The sequence below is a fragment of the Delphinapterus leucas genome, chromosome 6 (assembly GCF_059928025.1).
Source record: "Delphinapterus leucas isolate spDelLeu-1000000601 "Yukka" chromosome 6, BTC_Dleu_Yukka2, whole genome shotgun sequence".
NCBI classification, from domain to species: Eukaryota; Metazoa; Chordata; class Mammalia; order Artiodactyla; family Monodontidae; genus Delphinapterus; species Delphinapterus leucas.
The window spans coordinates 32,941,452-32,957,491 of record NC_143134.1 but is presented as its reverse complement, the minus strand read 5'-3'; the positions used below and the strand labels follow the sequence as shown (position 1 = coordinate 32,957,491).

Sequence of the window (16,040 nt, the reverse complement as noted above, 5' to 3'; positions counted from 1 at the left end):
ATAATAACTACTTTAGTCGGTCCAAATGCATTTAACCTTTTTGAATTGAAGTGAATCGAAACAACCGCTTCAAATGGCCACTTTCATTTATTTTGTTAAAAGAAGGATGAAAACAACTATGCAAAAAGAAAAAAAACCTTCCTTCCCAAGTCTTCATCAGGGATAAACTGGACATTTCTTGTCTCTTCCCACAGGATAACCACTTCTGACTTAAGAAGTAGCAATTCTATATATTCCTTGGTATACAGTCTACCTCAGTCCCTTACTTGCAAATACATTTTTTCTATTTTTACTGGAGAAAAAAAATAGATCAACAACTGCTAGGATGCTTGAAGCTGCAGGAATGTTCTTTTATTTGCATGGCTTAGAAAGATATTTAGGAAAGTAAATGTTTTCATGTTTTTATTTACCGCAAAAGGGTCTGCTTGTTTCCAAGAAATCTGAGCTCCCCAGGAAAGAGGTCTCATTTTCTCTGGCAAAGATTCTGGAACAGCCAATAAGATGAAGCAGATGTCCAGAAGAGCCACCACTGTGGCCACCAGCACAACAAGGCTGTCTCCATAACTGGCGGACAGGTATGCTCCAATGGCTGGGCTGCTGACCAGACTGGCTGCAAATGTGGCTGAGACCTATGGAAAAAGCACACTCTCACCCAGGGTCCCATCTGCTGCAGGTGTGCAGCTATATTCCTGTTTTCATCCAGGTTCCCACAGGTACATACCTAAAGCCATCCATCCCTGGCTTTAAAAAGACAAAAGGATTGTGTTGCACACAACTTTTAAGAATGAAAAAGAATGAAAGTAATTTTGTTTTAAGGACTTGTTCATAAGCTATTAACTAACTGGAGTTATTCTAGAAAGCTACAAGAATACAAAATAATGATTTGTTAGAAATAAAAATTGTAAAACCTTCCCCATAAATAAAATATACATGTTTTAGTCTTCTTTATTTGGGGAATGGGGATGTAGAGAGAAAGGTATGAAAAAAATTTCTGCAGGGTTGATGATAAAATCTACAAATTACTCAGAGACTAGGCTTGATTTCATCTTCCAAAAACATGTACTGTTTCACCATTTAATAAGCACTGAGAGGGGGGAAAATCTCTGGTAATCTTAGAAAAAGCTATAACAACAACAAAAAATCCAAAAAGATTTGTTGAGGGAGATGTCAAAGCTTTTTAAATGGAGAAATCCCCAGGCTAGGGACTTTTGTCATGCTGTCATCCCCAACCTCCACCTAATACCAGAAACCACTGACTCAACTGATCACCCTTGCAACTTGAATCCATGTGAAGCTTCTTCACACTGCTTTCCTACAAGCACGTAGAAAGCTCCCTTTATTCTGAAATGTAATCTGAATGTTCAGAAGCTTAAATGGGCAGTCTCCAAATTATAACCAGACTGAGTGTCAAAAGCACATTTATAATAAGTTGGTTATTTAAACTTCTAATGGATTTTAATAGAAACTACAGAAATCATTATCTATGATTGAAATTATGACTCCTGGGTAGCCAATAACATTTTTTCTTCATCCATCACCCCCCAACTGAATGTGATAATACAATGTATTGGAAATTAGTATTATACTAAAAATATTATAAAAGCCAAAAGTAAAAAAATTTCTGGAGAAAAAAAGGGAGTATAGAGAATTCTAATTTGGGGAACAGGAATTCCCTGGTTCAATATTTATTGAGCATCTACTATGTGCCAGATAAACAAGAAGACAGAGCTCCTGCCCTTCAGGGTTTTTCATTTTATTTAAGAAGATCAAGGCAATCATGTAACTTTATATTATAAATTGCAATGACATGCAAACAGCTATGGGAGCGCTCCTGCAGCATCCTCACGTGCTACGGAAGCACTGCTGCAGGGTCCTCAGGTGCTAATACTAACAACATCATACCTGCACAAAATGGGTCATTCATTCATTTATTCATAACAGTTTTCCACTACTTAATCCTTATCAAATTACTGTATGTAAATTGAGAAGATATTCTACAACTCAATGTACAAATAAAGAAACAATATATGTCTTAAGTTCACATAGATGAGCAAGAACTGGAAGCCATTTTCCAATTTCTCAAATTAATCTTTCTCACTAAAATGCACAGTCAGACTTAGACCTAAATTTCAGCTAAAACTGCTTCTATAATTCCACAGCATTCCAAGTGTAAAGAATCTAAAGATCATGGAGTATACAGAAGAAAACACTCAATCATTTATTTCGTTATTTGTCAAAGACATTTCTAATTCTATCATAATTCTATTCTAGACAATTGGACATTTTCTAAGATAAAGACTGTTCAATAACTCAAGATTTGGTCATTAAGAACAATGGAATTGGGCTTCCCTGGTGGCGCAGTGGTTGAGAGTCCACCTGCCGATGCAGGGGACACGGGTTCGTGCCCCGGTCCGGGAGGATCCCACATGCCGCGGAGCGGCTGGGCCCATGAGCCATGGCCATTGAGCCTGCGTGTCCAGAGCCTGTGCTCCGCAACGGGAGAGACCACAACAGTGAGAGGCCCACATACCGCAAAAAAAAAGAACAATGGAATTAAATTATTATCTATATAACAATAATTTAATATATAAGAATACACGATACATCAGTTTTGAATAGAAAATGACTGCCTTCTTTACTAAGCTCCCCCACAAATTTGAAGGGGATACAGTAACTACTTCAGATATAAACAAGAGGGATAAAGAATGATTGATTATGAGATTAATGCTCATTATCAATAAATGATGCACTCCAAACCATGGTAAACTTTTAAATTCATCTTTCCCATCCATGTGATGTATCCTGCAACACTGCTCTAAGGGAGAAGTGCTCTATTTTCTGGTATTTCCATAATTCAAACATTTGTACACTGCCATGGAGAAATTACCAAAGGCAGAAATCTTAATGAGAATCTTTAAGTCTTGCAAACCACGAAAAAGACATGAGCATTATTAGTTACAAGTCTATGTATCTGAAGACCTGAAAGCTTCATAACTTGACTTAGATGGTACCGCAAGGCAAATGCTCTCAGACACAGAGGGGCAGGCCTATCCCCTCCTCCTAACACAGCCCAATTTGTTTAGGTCCTACAGTGCTCAGGATTTCCTCCTCCCATCTCTCTGTCTACTAATGCCCACCTATAATACCCTAATCTTCCTCCCTCCATTCCCTTAGCGGTCCACTGAAGCAGGTATAACACTTAAAGATCAGTTTAATTTCTTCAAGTATGCAAAAAGTAAAACATAATTATTATATACATGTAGTAATAGTGAGAAACAATAGGAATTTAGTGGGAAAAAATCTGTTATTAAAATATTTAATAATGAATACTCTGAGAGCCAATTTAATCATGTGGAATATGGAAATGAAAATAAAAAGGTTAGTCACCAAATTTCAAATATCAGAAGGGGACAGGGAGCAGCAGTGGTTTCCTAATTGTTTTATTTGATTAGTTACATTGCTCAATAAATATTTGTTGAATGAGTTTCTGAGAATCTATGGCCCCATGAAATTCTATGTAAAATGTTGCATCTTTCTTAAAACTTAAAGCAGCCTACTTGCTTAGTTTGTGTATTTATCTAAAATCCCTCTTTAACACTCAATACGACAGCGGTGAATAAATCTAAAGGATGACTTCACCACAACAGTCTCTCAATGAGCATTAACTTAAATTCATTATTGCAGCCATTGAAAGAAATTACCACTTTTCTTTGTTTACTGGAGGAGTTTCAGCAAGGAAGATATACATATATATTCTTTAACAGATCTCAAAATGCTTCTTAGAATTTCAGCTAGACTTGATTGACAATCCTATAATTAACTGGCAATAAATCCTCCTGTATCTGTAAGGTAGCCTGCAAGCTTTTTTTCTTTTACTTTTTTCAGGTTTGTCATCTCAACATCTGACATGTAGAGGTAAATGTAAAGGTTAGCCACTGGCCAAATCCTGGGTCCTGTGACCAAGTCCAGGAAGCCTTACATGCTGGCTGAGGGCACACTTCAGTAGGGCGCTCCTCTCACTAACTTCTCTCAACATACCTACGAACAGCCATTATTATAATTGCCATTTTACAGATGAAGAACTGAGCTGGAGACAGGGGAACTAAGTCATGATCACTTTGGTTGCAGAACTCTCTCTCTCTCTGAAATCTTTCCTAAGTACGAGTGCTTAGCACAACAGCTTCATGAGGGGTTTTTCTGGTGGAAGCAAGGAACAAAAATCGAACAAAATTGGAGGGAAATGAGTGTTTTCTGTGATGTTGAGAAAAGCTGCACAAGTGTGATAAATAAGGCTTCTGGCACCCCTCAAATCTGCTGACCGACCCTGAGAGCCCACCTTGAACACCCTGCCTTCTTTGAAGCCTTCCTATCTGCTTCTCCCTCTGTCCTCCTCCGCAGCACTCTGGAGATGCCCCTGTTTTAGGACATGACATGAGAAACGTTCAGGGAAGGAGGGAAGAAGGAAAGGAGAGAGCAAGTAATAGCTACAGGGTAAGTGGGGTCGAAGGAGAAGTTTTTAAACTACTGATGTCTAAAGTCAACAAAGTAAAAATTGCTGTTGTGTTCTGTGGAACAGCAGTGACTGACTTATATGTCCATCATTGATCCATACAATTATTCATTCAGTCAACACTGAATGACTACTTACTGTCTTCCAGGAAGTGGGATTTAAAAGAAAAAGTAAGACTCAGGAGAGAAGTAACCTGAATTTCTGGCATTCAATCCCCCTCCAAACATTCAACAAACCAGCCAGATCATCTTTCTTCTTCCATCTTCTTACTATAAACATTTCAAACACAGGAAAGTGGAGAGAAGAGCACACTGCACACTGAAGGGGAGCAGAATAAGCCACCCCAAAATGTGCCACTTTGGCATGTAGATTGTTTTTAGCTGAAGGCAATTAAGACCCAGGAGACTCAGGAAAAGCTTTTTACCTTTCCCTTAACAGCCTAAAAGAATTTAGACAGGAGGCCTATGCCAGGAAGAGAGCAAATAGTAAAGATAACTTTTTATATCAGACTTATCTGCATGGAATGGCAAACATTTGTTTACCAGATATTTGCTCTCATCTTCCTGTGAATTGTCTTCCTTCCCTTTGAAGCCCCAGACCCCTACCCTCTTTCTCCTTAGCTCAGGATGGTATATAAGCCTCAATTGCCTGACTTTCCTTGAGTATCTCACATCTTTGTGGGACTCCCATACAAATGAAATTAAATTTGTTTTTCTCCTGTTAATCTGTCTTACGACAATTTAATTATTATGCTGGCCAAAGAACCTAAAAGGGAAGAAGGGAAAAATTTTCCTGTCCACACCCAATTACCCCAAGAGGTTCACACACTGGACACATACCCACAAATGCTCGCCTGTCATCTTTTCCCCTTGAACCACTTAAGTAATTTTCAGAGTTGTGACACTCTGACCTAAATGGCTTCAGCCTGCCATCTTCTACAGGTCTTTCTTCTCCTATGTAACCACAGTGCCATTATCTTGCCTAAGAAAATTAGAAATGATTGTCAATTACCCAGAAAAGTTCTCCTATAACTTTTGTTTTACACTCAGCAATTATTTGCTGAATGAATGTAGTCCTTTTTTCTGTAGTACCATGTCCCAAATAAGTGCCTGAGTCACACAACTAGCAATACAGTAACAATGGATTAACATGGCTGAGGTTTTATCACCTCTCCAATTCTAATTAGGTACACAGAGACCTATGATCCTAGCACTTGTTTACTGTCACGTTTCCTCAAGAGATTAGCTAACAAGAAACAAATCAAACCAACTTTAAAAAAACTTTGCAACTGACAACTCAACACATCCTGCCAATCTTCCAACACTAAAACCAGAAAATAAATTACTAGCAATTTCTATCTTGCTATTTTTAACTTCTCATAAGTCTCCTTTTTCATTTCAATTGCTTTGGATTTTCTTTTACATAAGTCAATATTTAACACTATTTTAATAAAATCTCACTTTCCAGTGAATTTTTAGTAGAATGTCCATTATTTCTCTGATTAAAAAACAATCTATTATCTTACCCATCCATAAGCAGTACTTCGCTCATGCTCCTGAGTAACATCAGCTACATAGGCAAATATCACAGAGAACGTGACTGAGAAGACTCCAGAAATGGAAATCATTGCAAAATACCACCTATAAAAAGATTATTTTAAACACCCATGAGAGAGGTAGTGTATACACACTTTTATAACCAAAGCCAAAGATATCATGTAAAGACTATAAACCAACAAATAAATTTTAAAAATACATGTATATTTAAAGATATAGAGGACAACTAATAAAATTATAATCAAGATGGAGAGGAAGGAGAAACATACTAATTTTGTCATTGTTCAAGGGGTTTCAGTAAATGCAGTTTAAAAAAATGAAAGAGTAAGGGTATGCAGTAAAGTTATACTTTTAAAGGTAGCCAGAACAGAAATTAAAAATTTCTAAACTTCCTAGCTTTAGCTAAGAATAATACATATACACAAATGCAGGAAGCATTTTAAAAATTAATGTAATTAAGACAAAAAATTTCTATCATATGCATAGATGCTTAAAAAATCTAGTTAAAATATTAGCAAACAGAATCTCACAGAACAAAAAGTAGGGTTTAATCCTAGGAGGTAAGGATGTTTCAATATTAGAAATCTATTAATATGCTTCATCATGCTGGTAGATCTAAGAAAATTCAAATGATCTCCACTGATGCAAAAGGCATCAAATAAAATTTGACATTCAACCTTGATTTTAAAAAAGAAAATCTCTAAATAAAATAGGAACAAGTATTTTTAAACCCAAAAGGCAGCTTAATACTCAATGATGAAACATTATATTTCCTTCATATATATGAGGTAGATAGGTCCTAGATAGGTCCATAATCATTACTTTTATTTAACATTATTCATTAGTCTACACAAGTAGCAGAAGCAGCAGCATGAAAACTGGAAGAGAAGAGGTAAAATCATTTAAAGATCTGAAGAAAATAATTTTAAGGTATTGAGAGGACATTAAAAAAAACCCTAATTCATCAGAAAAGCATGACTTGTTCTTGGACAGAAAGACTCAATACCAAAAAGTATTTTATAAAAATTTATCTGGTAGGAAATAAAATGATTCATTATAGATAGCCAACACATTTGGAACATGACAAATGTTGACCTAAAATTTCTATCAAATAATCAAATGAGAGTATTTTCACATGAGCACCCCCCTCTGAAACTATTAATTGAATTTTTTTTAAAAAACCCAAAAAACTGAAACACAAAAACCCTCCATTCTAAAGTATGTTCTTCACATAGGAATAGCATCTCAGCAACAGGAATTTTGGCCAAAATACCATCCTCTGTACTCCAGAAAAACTAAGTTACTGCTCAGGTGCAAATTCCAACCCATTTTTATTAACTAAATAGCCTTGGTTACATGCTAACTATTCTCTCCTTATTTATCATGAAAAAATGAGATCAAATTAAAATTCACATTATGATTTAGAATAGGTTATTGGTCTTAATACAGTACACACAAAAGTGACTCCTGCCTTTTGATATAAACTATGTTCATGTCAGTGCCCTAGAGCAATGAGCTGACAAAAACAACACATTTTCAAAGTCAAATGAGCCACAATTGAGTGAGTACAGGGATTGTGTGCCCCCTCCTAGGACCTAATCTTGTAACTTACCTCATGGCAACAATAGCTGCCCTTAGAGACATCTTTTCTTTCTATTTCTTCACCTAAGTGAAGAACTTAGGTGGGCATGATGGCAACTGCCTACTAGCTTTCAGTATAACCAAAGAGTTCAAATGAAAACACAGGTACAGCTGTTTTGCAAAAGTTAAAAAGCACACTGCAGGTGTACTGTCCACATGTGACCCAAAACAGACAGTCATGATGGAGGACCTAGCCACTCACCATGGACTAATCCTCATCAGTGGAATTGGGAAGCAGGTGAAGAAGACGGTGCCGAGGAGAAAGGGCTTCCTTCCCCACACATCAGACAGCGCACCTATGAGTGGGGCGCTCAGAAAAGAGAGCAGGCCCTGGAGAAAAAGCAGAAGCAAAGGTCAGATTTATAATGTGATCCCCCAACTACTTGTAATTCTTATTTTCTAAATGTATTTCTAAATGCTCCAATTCATTTCAGTGGCTCCAAAACAGAGTAATTTGAAACATTAAATATAACCTGTCATTAAAAAAAAAAAAAACTAACAAAATTTTTAAGCGTGCTGTTTGAGAGGGAAGAAAGGTTTAAGAGCTCATTTTCTGGGAGAAACTGGAAAAGAGAGGTGATGTAAAATATATACACCCACAGTTGGCCCATAACGTGAACACACACCAAGTGTATGGAAAGGAGCCAGACACTTAATTCATTTTAATAAATATGTATACCATATCTATCACGTGCAAAGCTCTGAATTAACCGAAGTGAAGACACTCAAATGAATACACACCTTCTGCTCTCAAAGGGATAAACTAATAGGGATAGCAGGATAAGTATGCATATACTAAATGTCCATAAGAAAAGCAAATTTTCTTGCCATCAAATTTAAAGTTCCATTTGCCTGGTGAACTTAGGACAGAGATAATGCAAGTTGCATAAGATTTGAAAAAAGAGTTGAGGCTAAGGGGAAGCAAGAACACCACACATAAGCAAAGGAAGAAACTCACATTTACCACTTCCTCACAATTTGCCAGTCACTCTGCCTGCTGGCCACTTCCATATCTATTTCCTTTTTGAAATCAGGGCCCTTTGAGGTGGCCACAGGCTTGCCTCTCAGACCCTGTTGGTGCTATCATCCTTCCTTTACATGCTCTGTCTGCACACATGGCCACCACCACCTACATTATGAACAGCTTTGCAATATCTCTTCTGAGCTCTGTGCCTACAGCCAAATGGACTTCCCTATTTCGACATTTAACATGCACACTGTTCCCTATAAACCTGACCAAACACCCACACTTCCCATCTTTGCTAAGAAGCTGTCCAAAGCTTTCCCATCATCCCTCCACTCCCCAAGGCGATTTTTCAGACCATTCTCTTGTAATGATTTCTCTTTATCCATCCCCTGCTGTGTGACACTCTTCAGCATTTCTTGCCTGGATTTAAATTAAACTGCTTTCTAACTGCTTCCCGCCCCTGGTCCTAGTTCCCTCCAATCTGTCCTCCACATACCTTCAAGAGAACCTTGATGAGCTGCAGACTTCCGTTCCTTGATCCTTTGTTTAAAACTCTCCACTGTGCAGAGTTGAAATTCTTTAGCAGGTATTTAATAGGTGAAATAATGAGTGTCTGAACTTTGCTTTTAAATACTACAAATAGAAACTAGGTGATAAGTACATGGGCGTTTATTACATTATTCTCTCCTTTTGTGTATTTGAATTTCATAATACATTTAAAAAATTCCTCAGCATAGCATACAGATAGAACACTCCAACATCTATCACCTAACACACATCCTCTATGTTTTGTCTATATACAATACTTCTTAGTTTTCTGAACATATACAATACCGTGTTCCTTTGTGCCAACAGGCATTGCAAAGGCCCTTGTTGTGCCTGTATGCTTCCCACACTTGGACCTGGTAAACTACTAGTCATTCTTCTCAACTCCGAGCAAGGAGCACCTCTTCCTCTATCTATTTTCTTAGCTACTCAAACAGAATTAATCACACTGGTTTTTGAGGGGTGCAAAACAAACAACCCTCCCCCCCAACCTGGTACATATTGCTTCTATTATAACTGTAACACTCTATTACAATTACTTGTTATTGTCTGTCTTCTCTATTGGATTAGAAATTGAGATTAAGGTCAGAGGAATGGTTTCTTTCCTTCTCTGTACCCTTGATGCCTATCACAGGGTCTGGTAATAAGGGCTTTCAAAGAGGTTTGGTAAACTGAATAGAACTTTTAAGAGCAAATCAACTCACAGTAGTTTCCAAGGTCACATGGCTGAGAAGAAGAAGAATAGGATTCTAATCCCTTATCAGCCACCAGTAAACTGATGTAAGGGGAGGTGAGAGAAGACTCAATGGAGGGCAGGCAAGTTGAGGAGAAAAGCATTTTGGCTCCTCTGAAATAAAATATTAACCCTACCCAGGCATCAAACCTTGTAATTTATAAGCCACAGTGGATTTCCAGGGCGTTTGGTCTGTTCTTGCATCAAGACAGTTAAATGATCTCCTTTAACTAAGAGCTAAACGACTGCAGAAGCAGGGCTTAAATTCACGACTTGCAACTATCAGTTTCATAAATTTTAGAAACGAAAATCTTTTACGTTGCTTTAAAATTCTCTAAAAATATCAGGGCTTCCCTGGTGGCGCAGTGGTTGAGAATCTGCCTGCCAATGCAGGGGACACGGGTTCGAGCCCTGGTCTGGGAAGATCCCACATGCCGCGGAGCAACTAGGCCCGTGAGCCAAAATTACTGAGCCTGCGCGTCTGGAGCCTGCGTTCCGCAACAAGAGAGGCCACGAGAGTGAGAGGCCCGCGCACTGCGATGAACAGTGGCTCCCACTTGCCGCAACTAGAGAAAGCCCTTGCACAGAAACGAAGACCTAACACAGCCATACATACATACATACATACATACATACATACATACATAAATAAATAAATAAAATTTAAAAATATCAAATGCCTGAGTTCTTGGCATATCAAATACCAGTTCAGTATAGAACTGGCCAAGAAAAATACGTAAAGAAATTTAAGAGAACAAGGCAATTGAAGTAACAACCACCACAAAAACAGTAACAAAAACTCTAAACACAAAGAACCCTGGAGAACTTTTTGGACAGTTCTGATTTTAGATTTCATACAATGCTTTAAGATATAGAATGCATGCCATTAAAACAAAGGATATGAGAAGGCCAAGCACTGAAGTTTTATTTAAAATAATGTAGTTTTTACAGATAAAAGATACTGCTATCTAGATTCTGGATTTAAGTTGTAATTTAATCTATTCATTAAATAATTATTATTTAAATAAAATTCTCAGTGACAACAGATGTCGAAAATACCCTCTGGGAGAACCTACATTTTTATTAAGATGCTAAAATTCAATCTAGTAAATACTTGCCTCTTTGGAAAACTTGTATTTCTTAAAAATCAAAGACTTTCTCCTGTCCCAGAGTTATTTCTTCACTACCCAATCTAGCCCTAGATCCTATCAGGCCACATTATTACAACAGTAGATTAAGAAGGATATTTGTACCTTGATTAGGCAAGTACTTCATCAGTCCTAAAGATGCAGAGCACAATTTGCAAATGAGAACAAAATGTTTAAAAATTAAAACCAGACTGACATAAAGGCCCTAGCCTTTAACACAAATACAGTTGATTCTCATTATTCACAGAATTAGAGAACACGGAACCATTGCTGACAGAGGAAACACAAGGTTGGGTTCTTGCAAGCCTCTGGTCACATAGTTTCATTAACTGATCAATACATAACATTGATTAATGTGTGTTTCTGTTTAAAGATGCCTTATTTAATATGTATATTGTTGATTTATTAACAATGAAGTTTCAGCTGACAGCCCTATGACTCATGTCTGAATGAGGCTTATCTAACACAGTATTTTCTCCATAAGGTACATCAAAGCCCTCCTGCATATAGAAATACTTGACAACACTTTGGCACTACACTTGGGGCCATTTTAAACAGAGAAATTGTCAACAAAAGGAACAAAAATGCAAAATATATGGCATTACATGGACTGCAAAAAGAACATGTTTATAGTATGAGACCTGAAACAAGAAGAGAGAATGTCCCCTTGTTCAACCTCAGCTGGAAACTCGCAGTTGGGCAACTCAAATTCCCTCCTTATGCCATACATAAATGAACATGAAAGCACTGTATTGATTTGGGGGTTACAAATAAATTTAGCGAGTAGGCAGATCTGCAAATATGAAATCCGGGAAAAATGAGGACCGAATGTACTAAGCCATGCTATCGTGGCCCAACGAATACTGGATAAAACATGGTGTGTAGGAGCCTAGGTGTGGATGGCAAAATTAACCAACAGTTAATACGTCACTTTTGTAAATTAGCTTTCCCAGTCCAACAGGTTTTTAAGGTGGCATAATTAATTGGCCAGTAATTCTGACATGGCCTTACAGGCTCTAATTTGACAAAGCAGCAATTAAAGCTTATTGTTCAATTAAATACAATTATCCAATAAACTTTTTAGAGCATACAAAGAATAGCAAATACAACTCATCTGAAGCAGAAGTACATGAATTTTATACTTTATATAGCCATCATAAAAGTTTTAAGCTAAGTTTTCCTTAACATGCAGTTGGCAAACATTTGACTAAAATAATTAGGTCAATACCCTTAACAAGTTTTAAAACTAAAAATTTTTTTTTGTTTTCCTTCAAATATTTTAATTAACTTTACAACTGAGTTTGAGGGGGCAATGGTACCACCAATGAAGAATAAAGTACAGTTATTTAACTACTTCTGAAAATTTTCATTTTTCCATGAAAAAGTTCACATCTTATAACAAGTATCCTTTTATAAGTATCCTTTATAAGCCGCAAGGAACCTGCAACATATAGACATAGTTTACCCCCAAATTATATTCATTCACTTTGATTTTTCATACAGTATTTTACTAATAATGACTTTTATCTCTTTCACTTCTTAAAAGGACATCAAAGAGAAAATTTCACACTAATGGAATTGTGGTTTTTATTTACATAACTGACAAATGCAAATCCTTTCACATAAAATAACCGTACTAAAACAGTGGTCACCTTTCAGACCTAGGACCCAGTAAGACCCTGTACAGTACACAGCTTCCCTTCCCAGGGTGCATAACAATCAGTTTAACAGGGCAAATGAGAAATATGATCCACAAAATGACTTTAGTTCAACTGAAGTCCGGGAAAGGGAATTTGTGAAGCATGAAGGTCTAAGAACAGCTGGTAATCCTGAGACTTCAAGGAAAGAACAATATGGGCAAGAGGGCTGGAGTGTTTTCTTTTGATAAGGGGAGAAAAGGGGATGGATGTAGGGAAGATCCACTGAAAGCAGAAAGAAAAGCATATGAAAGTGCAATTAAATTTAATTAAAATATAAAGAAACAGACTGTTTGTCACAGGCTTTCCCTTAATCTTAGAAGTAGTAGGGCCATTACTTCAAATTGATTACAAGAAAGAATAACAGCTAGCATTCCTATATGCCAAACTGTTCTATGCCTTTCACACAAACGTCTTACCTTCTGAGATGGGTACTATTAGGGTAAGTAGCCTAAGGCTCAGGGCTCATAAGCAGTAGAAGAGGGATTCAACTCAGGTGTGAGGTGGCTCTAGGACCTGAGACTAACCCATAAGCCCATAATTCAAACCAATTATTACACTTTTTTTACTGACATTTTAGTGGCTCTATCCTGAAGCATATAAAGTACTAGACTTATCTACTTGTGAATTCTCTTAAACATGTTTTAATAAATGGATAAATTAGCAGCTTGTTATAAAAAACTATTTAAAATTTATGAAGTCATCTCTCTCAAGTAGGTTGTTTTAACTATTTTATTTACAGATAATTAAAAGGATATTAAAAGGACAAGTTCCTGTCCAAATTAAGAAAGCAAGAATTACTGTGTTGTGTGTGTGTGTGTGTGTGTGTGTGTGTGCAAAGCACTTCGGTACTTAGTAATCCTAAAGAGTAGCTATAAGAGGACTTTAAAGGTATCCTGTTTTTTATTTTTATATTTTTAATTCTTAGAAACATCAGCCAACAGTTTCTCTGTGTGCTTATGCTATGCGCTGCTTCATAATTTAATTCATTAAATAGCAGGATGAGACAGCTCAGCAGCAATTCCCAGGATTAGAGAAACTCTTGACATATTAAATGTCCCCGGATGAGTGTCCTGGTAGATCTACATGGCCATCTCCTTGATCAGACTTGACCACCAGGTCTAGACTAAGAAGCACTGCATGTGAACTTCTGTGGCCAAGCCCTGGGATGGACTGCTGGGTCTTCTACTTTTTCGCCTTTCCCACCCCTTGCTGTGAAGTCAAAGCTAGACAAGATTAAAGCTGCATGCTACAGAGGCATCTTCTTCATATCAATTGATCCAGGTGTAAATCAACCCTGGGCATCTGGCCCACTTAGTTTTAGTTTGGGACACTGATGAAGATATCTAGTTTTGTATTAAATATAAAACATGCTAAAGAAGGAAGCTTCAAGAAGTTTCAAGGTAGACACTGGGCAATCAGACCAGCTGGTCTTCATGAAAAAATGATTACAGTCACTCTATCTGCTCATGTTAACCAGCAGTAATACCTAGACTTCATCTACTAAGTCAAACCACAGCATCTCAGTCTGGTTATACTTCCAATGAAGTGTAGCCAAAACTATAATACTTTAGTGGTTAATTTTATGTGTCAGTTTGGCTAGGCTATAGTACCGAGTTATTTAATCAAATACTAGTGTGGGTGTTGCTGTTGACAGTATTTTGTAGATGTGGTCTAACATCTACAATCAGTTGGCTTTAAAGTAAAGGGTATTACCCTCAATAATATGAAAGTCTTGTTTAATCAGCTGAAGGCCTTAAGAGCAAAATCTGAGGTTTCCAGTAGAAGAAAGAATTCTGCCTCAGGACTGTAGCATTAACTCCTGCTTGAGTTTCCAGCCTGCCAACCTGCCATACATATATCAGACTTGCCAGCCCCACAATCATGTGAGCCAATTCCTTAAAATAACCCTCTTTATATATATTCTATTGGTCTTATTTCTCTGGAGAATGCTAACACAACTTCTTATTGCTAGTCACATAACAATGTCTACCATATGTTTCAATTCCATAAAAATAAAAACTGCTATTGAAAAATGTTTGGAGAGTAGGACTTTCAAAATCTGAGAAGAGGGATCAAGTGTGAGTTTTTCCCTTTATAATTGTTAAGATGAACAGGTACTTAAACTAATAATCATTAAAATGAGGGGATTATCATAAAATGAAGTACATCATTTAAAAATAAAGAACTGAACAATCCTCATTAGAAAAATAAACAATAAACAAAGAACTTGAAGGCACTTCATAAAAGTAGCCAGCAAATAATGTAAAAATACCCAACCTCACTTGAAATCAAAGAAATAAAATTACATTGAGACATCATTTTCAAGCTTATCAGATTAGTGAAGATCTGAAAAGTAATACTTGTATTAGAGCATGGTGAAACAGATACACACACTGTTGATGGACGTGTGAAATGGCACAACTGCTCTAGGAGATAATGTGGTACTATATATTCAAGATCTTTTAAAATGCCCAAACTTTTCTACTCACTAGTTATACCTTTACAACTCTATTTTTTTGGGAAACAATAAAAAATGTAAAGATTTATTTAAAAAAATTTGTTACAGGGGCTTCCCTGGTGGCGCAGTGGTTGAGAGTCCGCCTGCTGATGCAGGGGACACGGGTTCGTGCCCCGGTCCGGGAAGATCCCACATGCCGCGGAGCGGCTGGGCCCGTGAGCCATGGCCGCAGAGCCTGCGTGTCCAGAGCCTGTGCTCCACAACGGGAGAGGCCACAACAGTGAGAGGCCCGCATACCTCAAAAAAATAAAAATAAAAAATAATTTGTTACAGAATTATCTTCAGTAGTTTGAAATTAGAAACCACTTATACAAGGAAATGGATAAATTATGGCATATTCATACAATAGAATAGTATACGTATAACCACTTCAAATACAGGAAGTTTTTGCTTTGCATGGTAGTACAGGACTGAAAAAAAATGTGCAAGCTGAAACCATGTAAAGTGATTTTAATCAATGGGAAAAACGGATTTATTCTACGACATTTAGAAATTTTTGTCAGAACACTGAAAACTTTTACTATCAGTTATACATGTTTAGTGAAATGAAAAAAATAGTAAAACTATCAATAGTATTTATTTAGTACACTGTAATTTAAAGAATTAAAGTGTTTTATTTCTTTGTAAAAAACTTATCAAGAGTCATTTGAACAGTGCTTGTCTTCTTTGTAAGGCATATAATGTATGATGCACGGTATCTTCTTTGCTTCGGAAAACTGTC

At 37.0% G+C, this 16,040-nt stretch overlaps 1 protein-coding gene across 7 annotated transcripts in view; it reads right to left on the bottom strand.

The window, feature by feature from the left end:
- Nucleotides 1-16,040, bottom strand: part of SLC71A2 (solute carrier family 71 member 2) — a 73,004-nt gene that overhangs the window by 11,876 nt on the left and 45,088 nt on the right. For 6 of the 7 annotated variants that reach the window (XM_089912943.1, XM_022566500.3, XM_022566502.3 and 3 more), the window contains exons 4-7: nt 9,171-9,251; nt 7,910-8,037; nt 6,036-6,150; nt 411-629 (exon numbers count right to left, since the gene is read on the bottom strand). In XM_089912943.1, coding sequence (XP_089769069.1) covers nt 411-629; nt 6,036-6,150; nt 7,910-8,037; nt 9,171-9,251 — 543 coding nt within the window. The remainder of the gene's footprint in view (nt 1-410; nt 630-6,035; nt 6,151-7,909; nt 8,038-9,170; nt 9,252-16,040) is intronic. The other variant, XM_022566501.3, reaches the window with a different exon arrangement.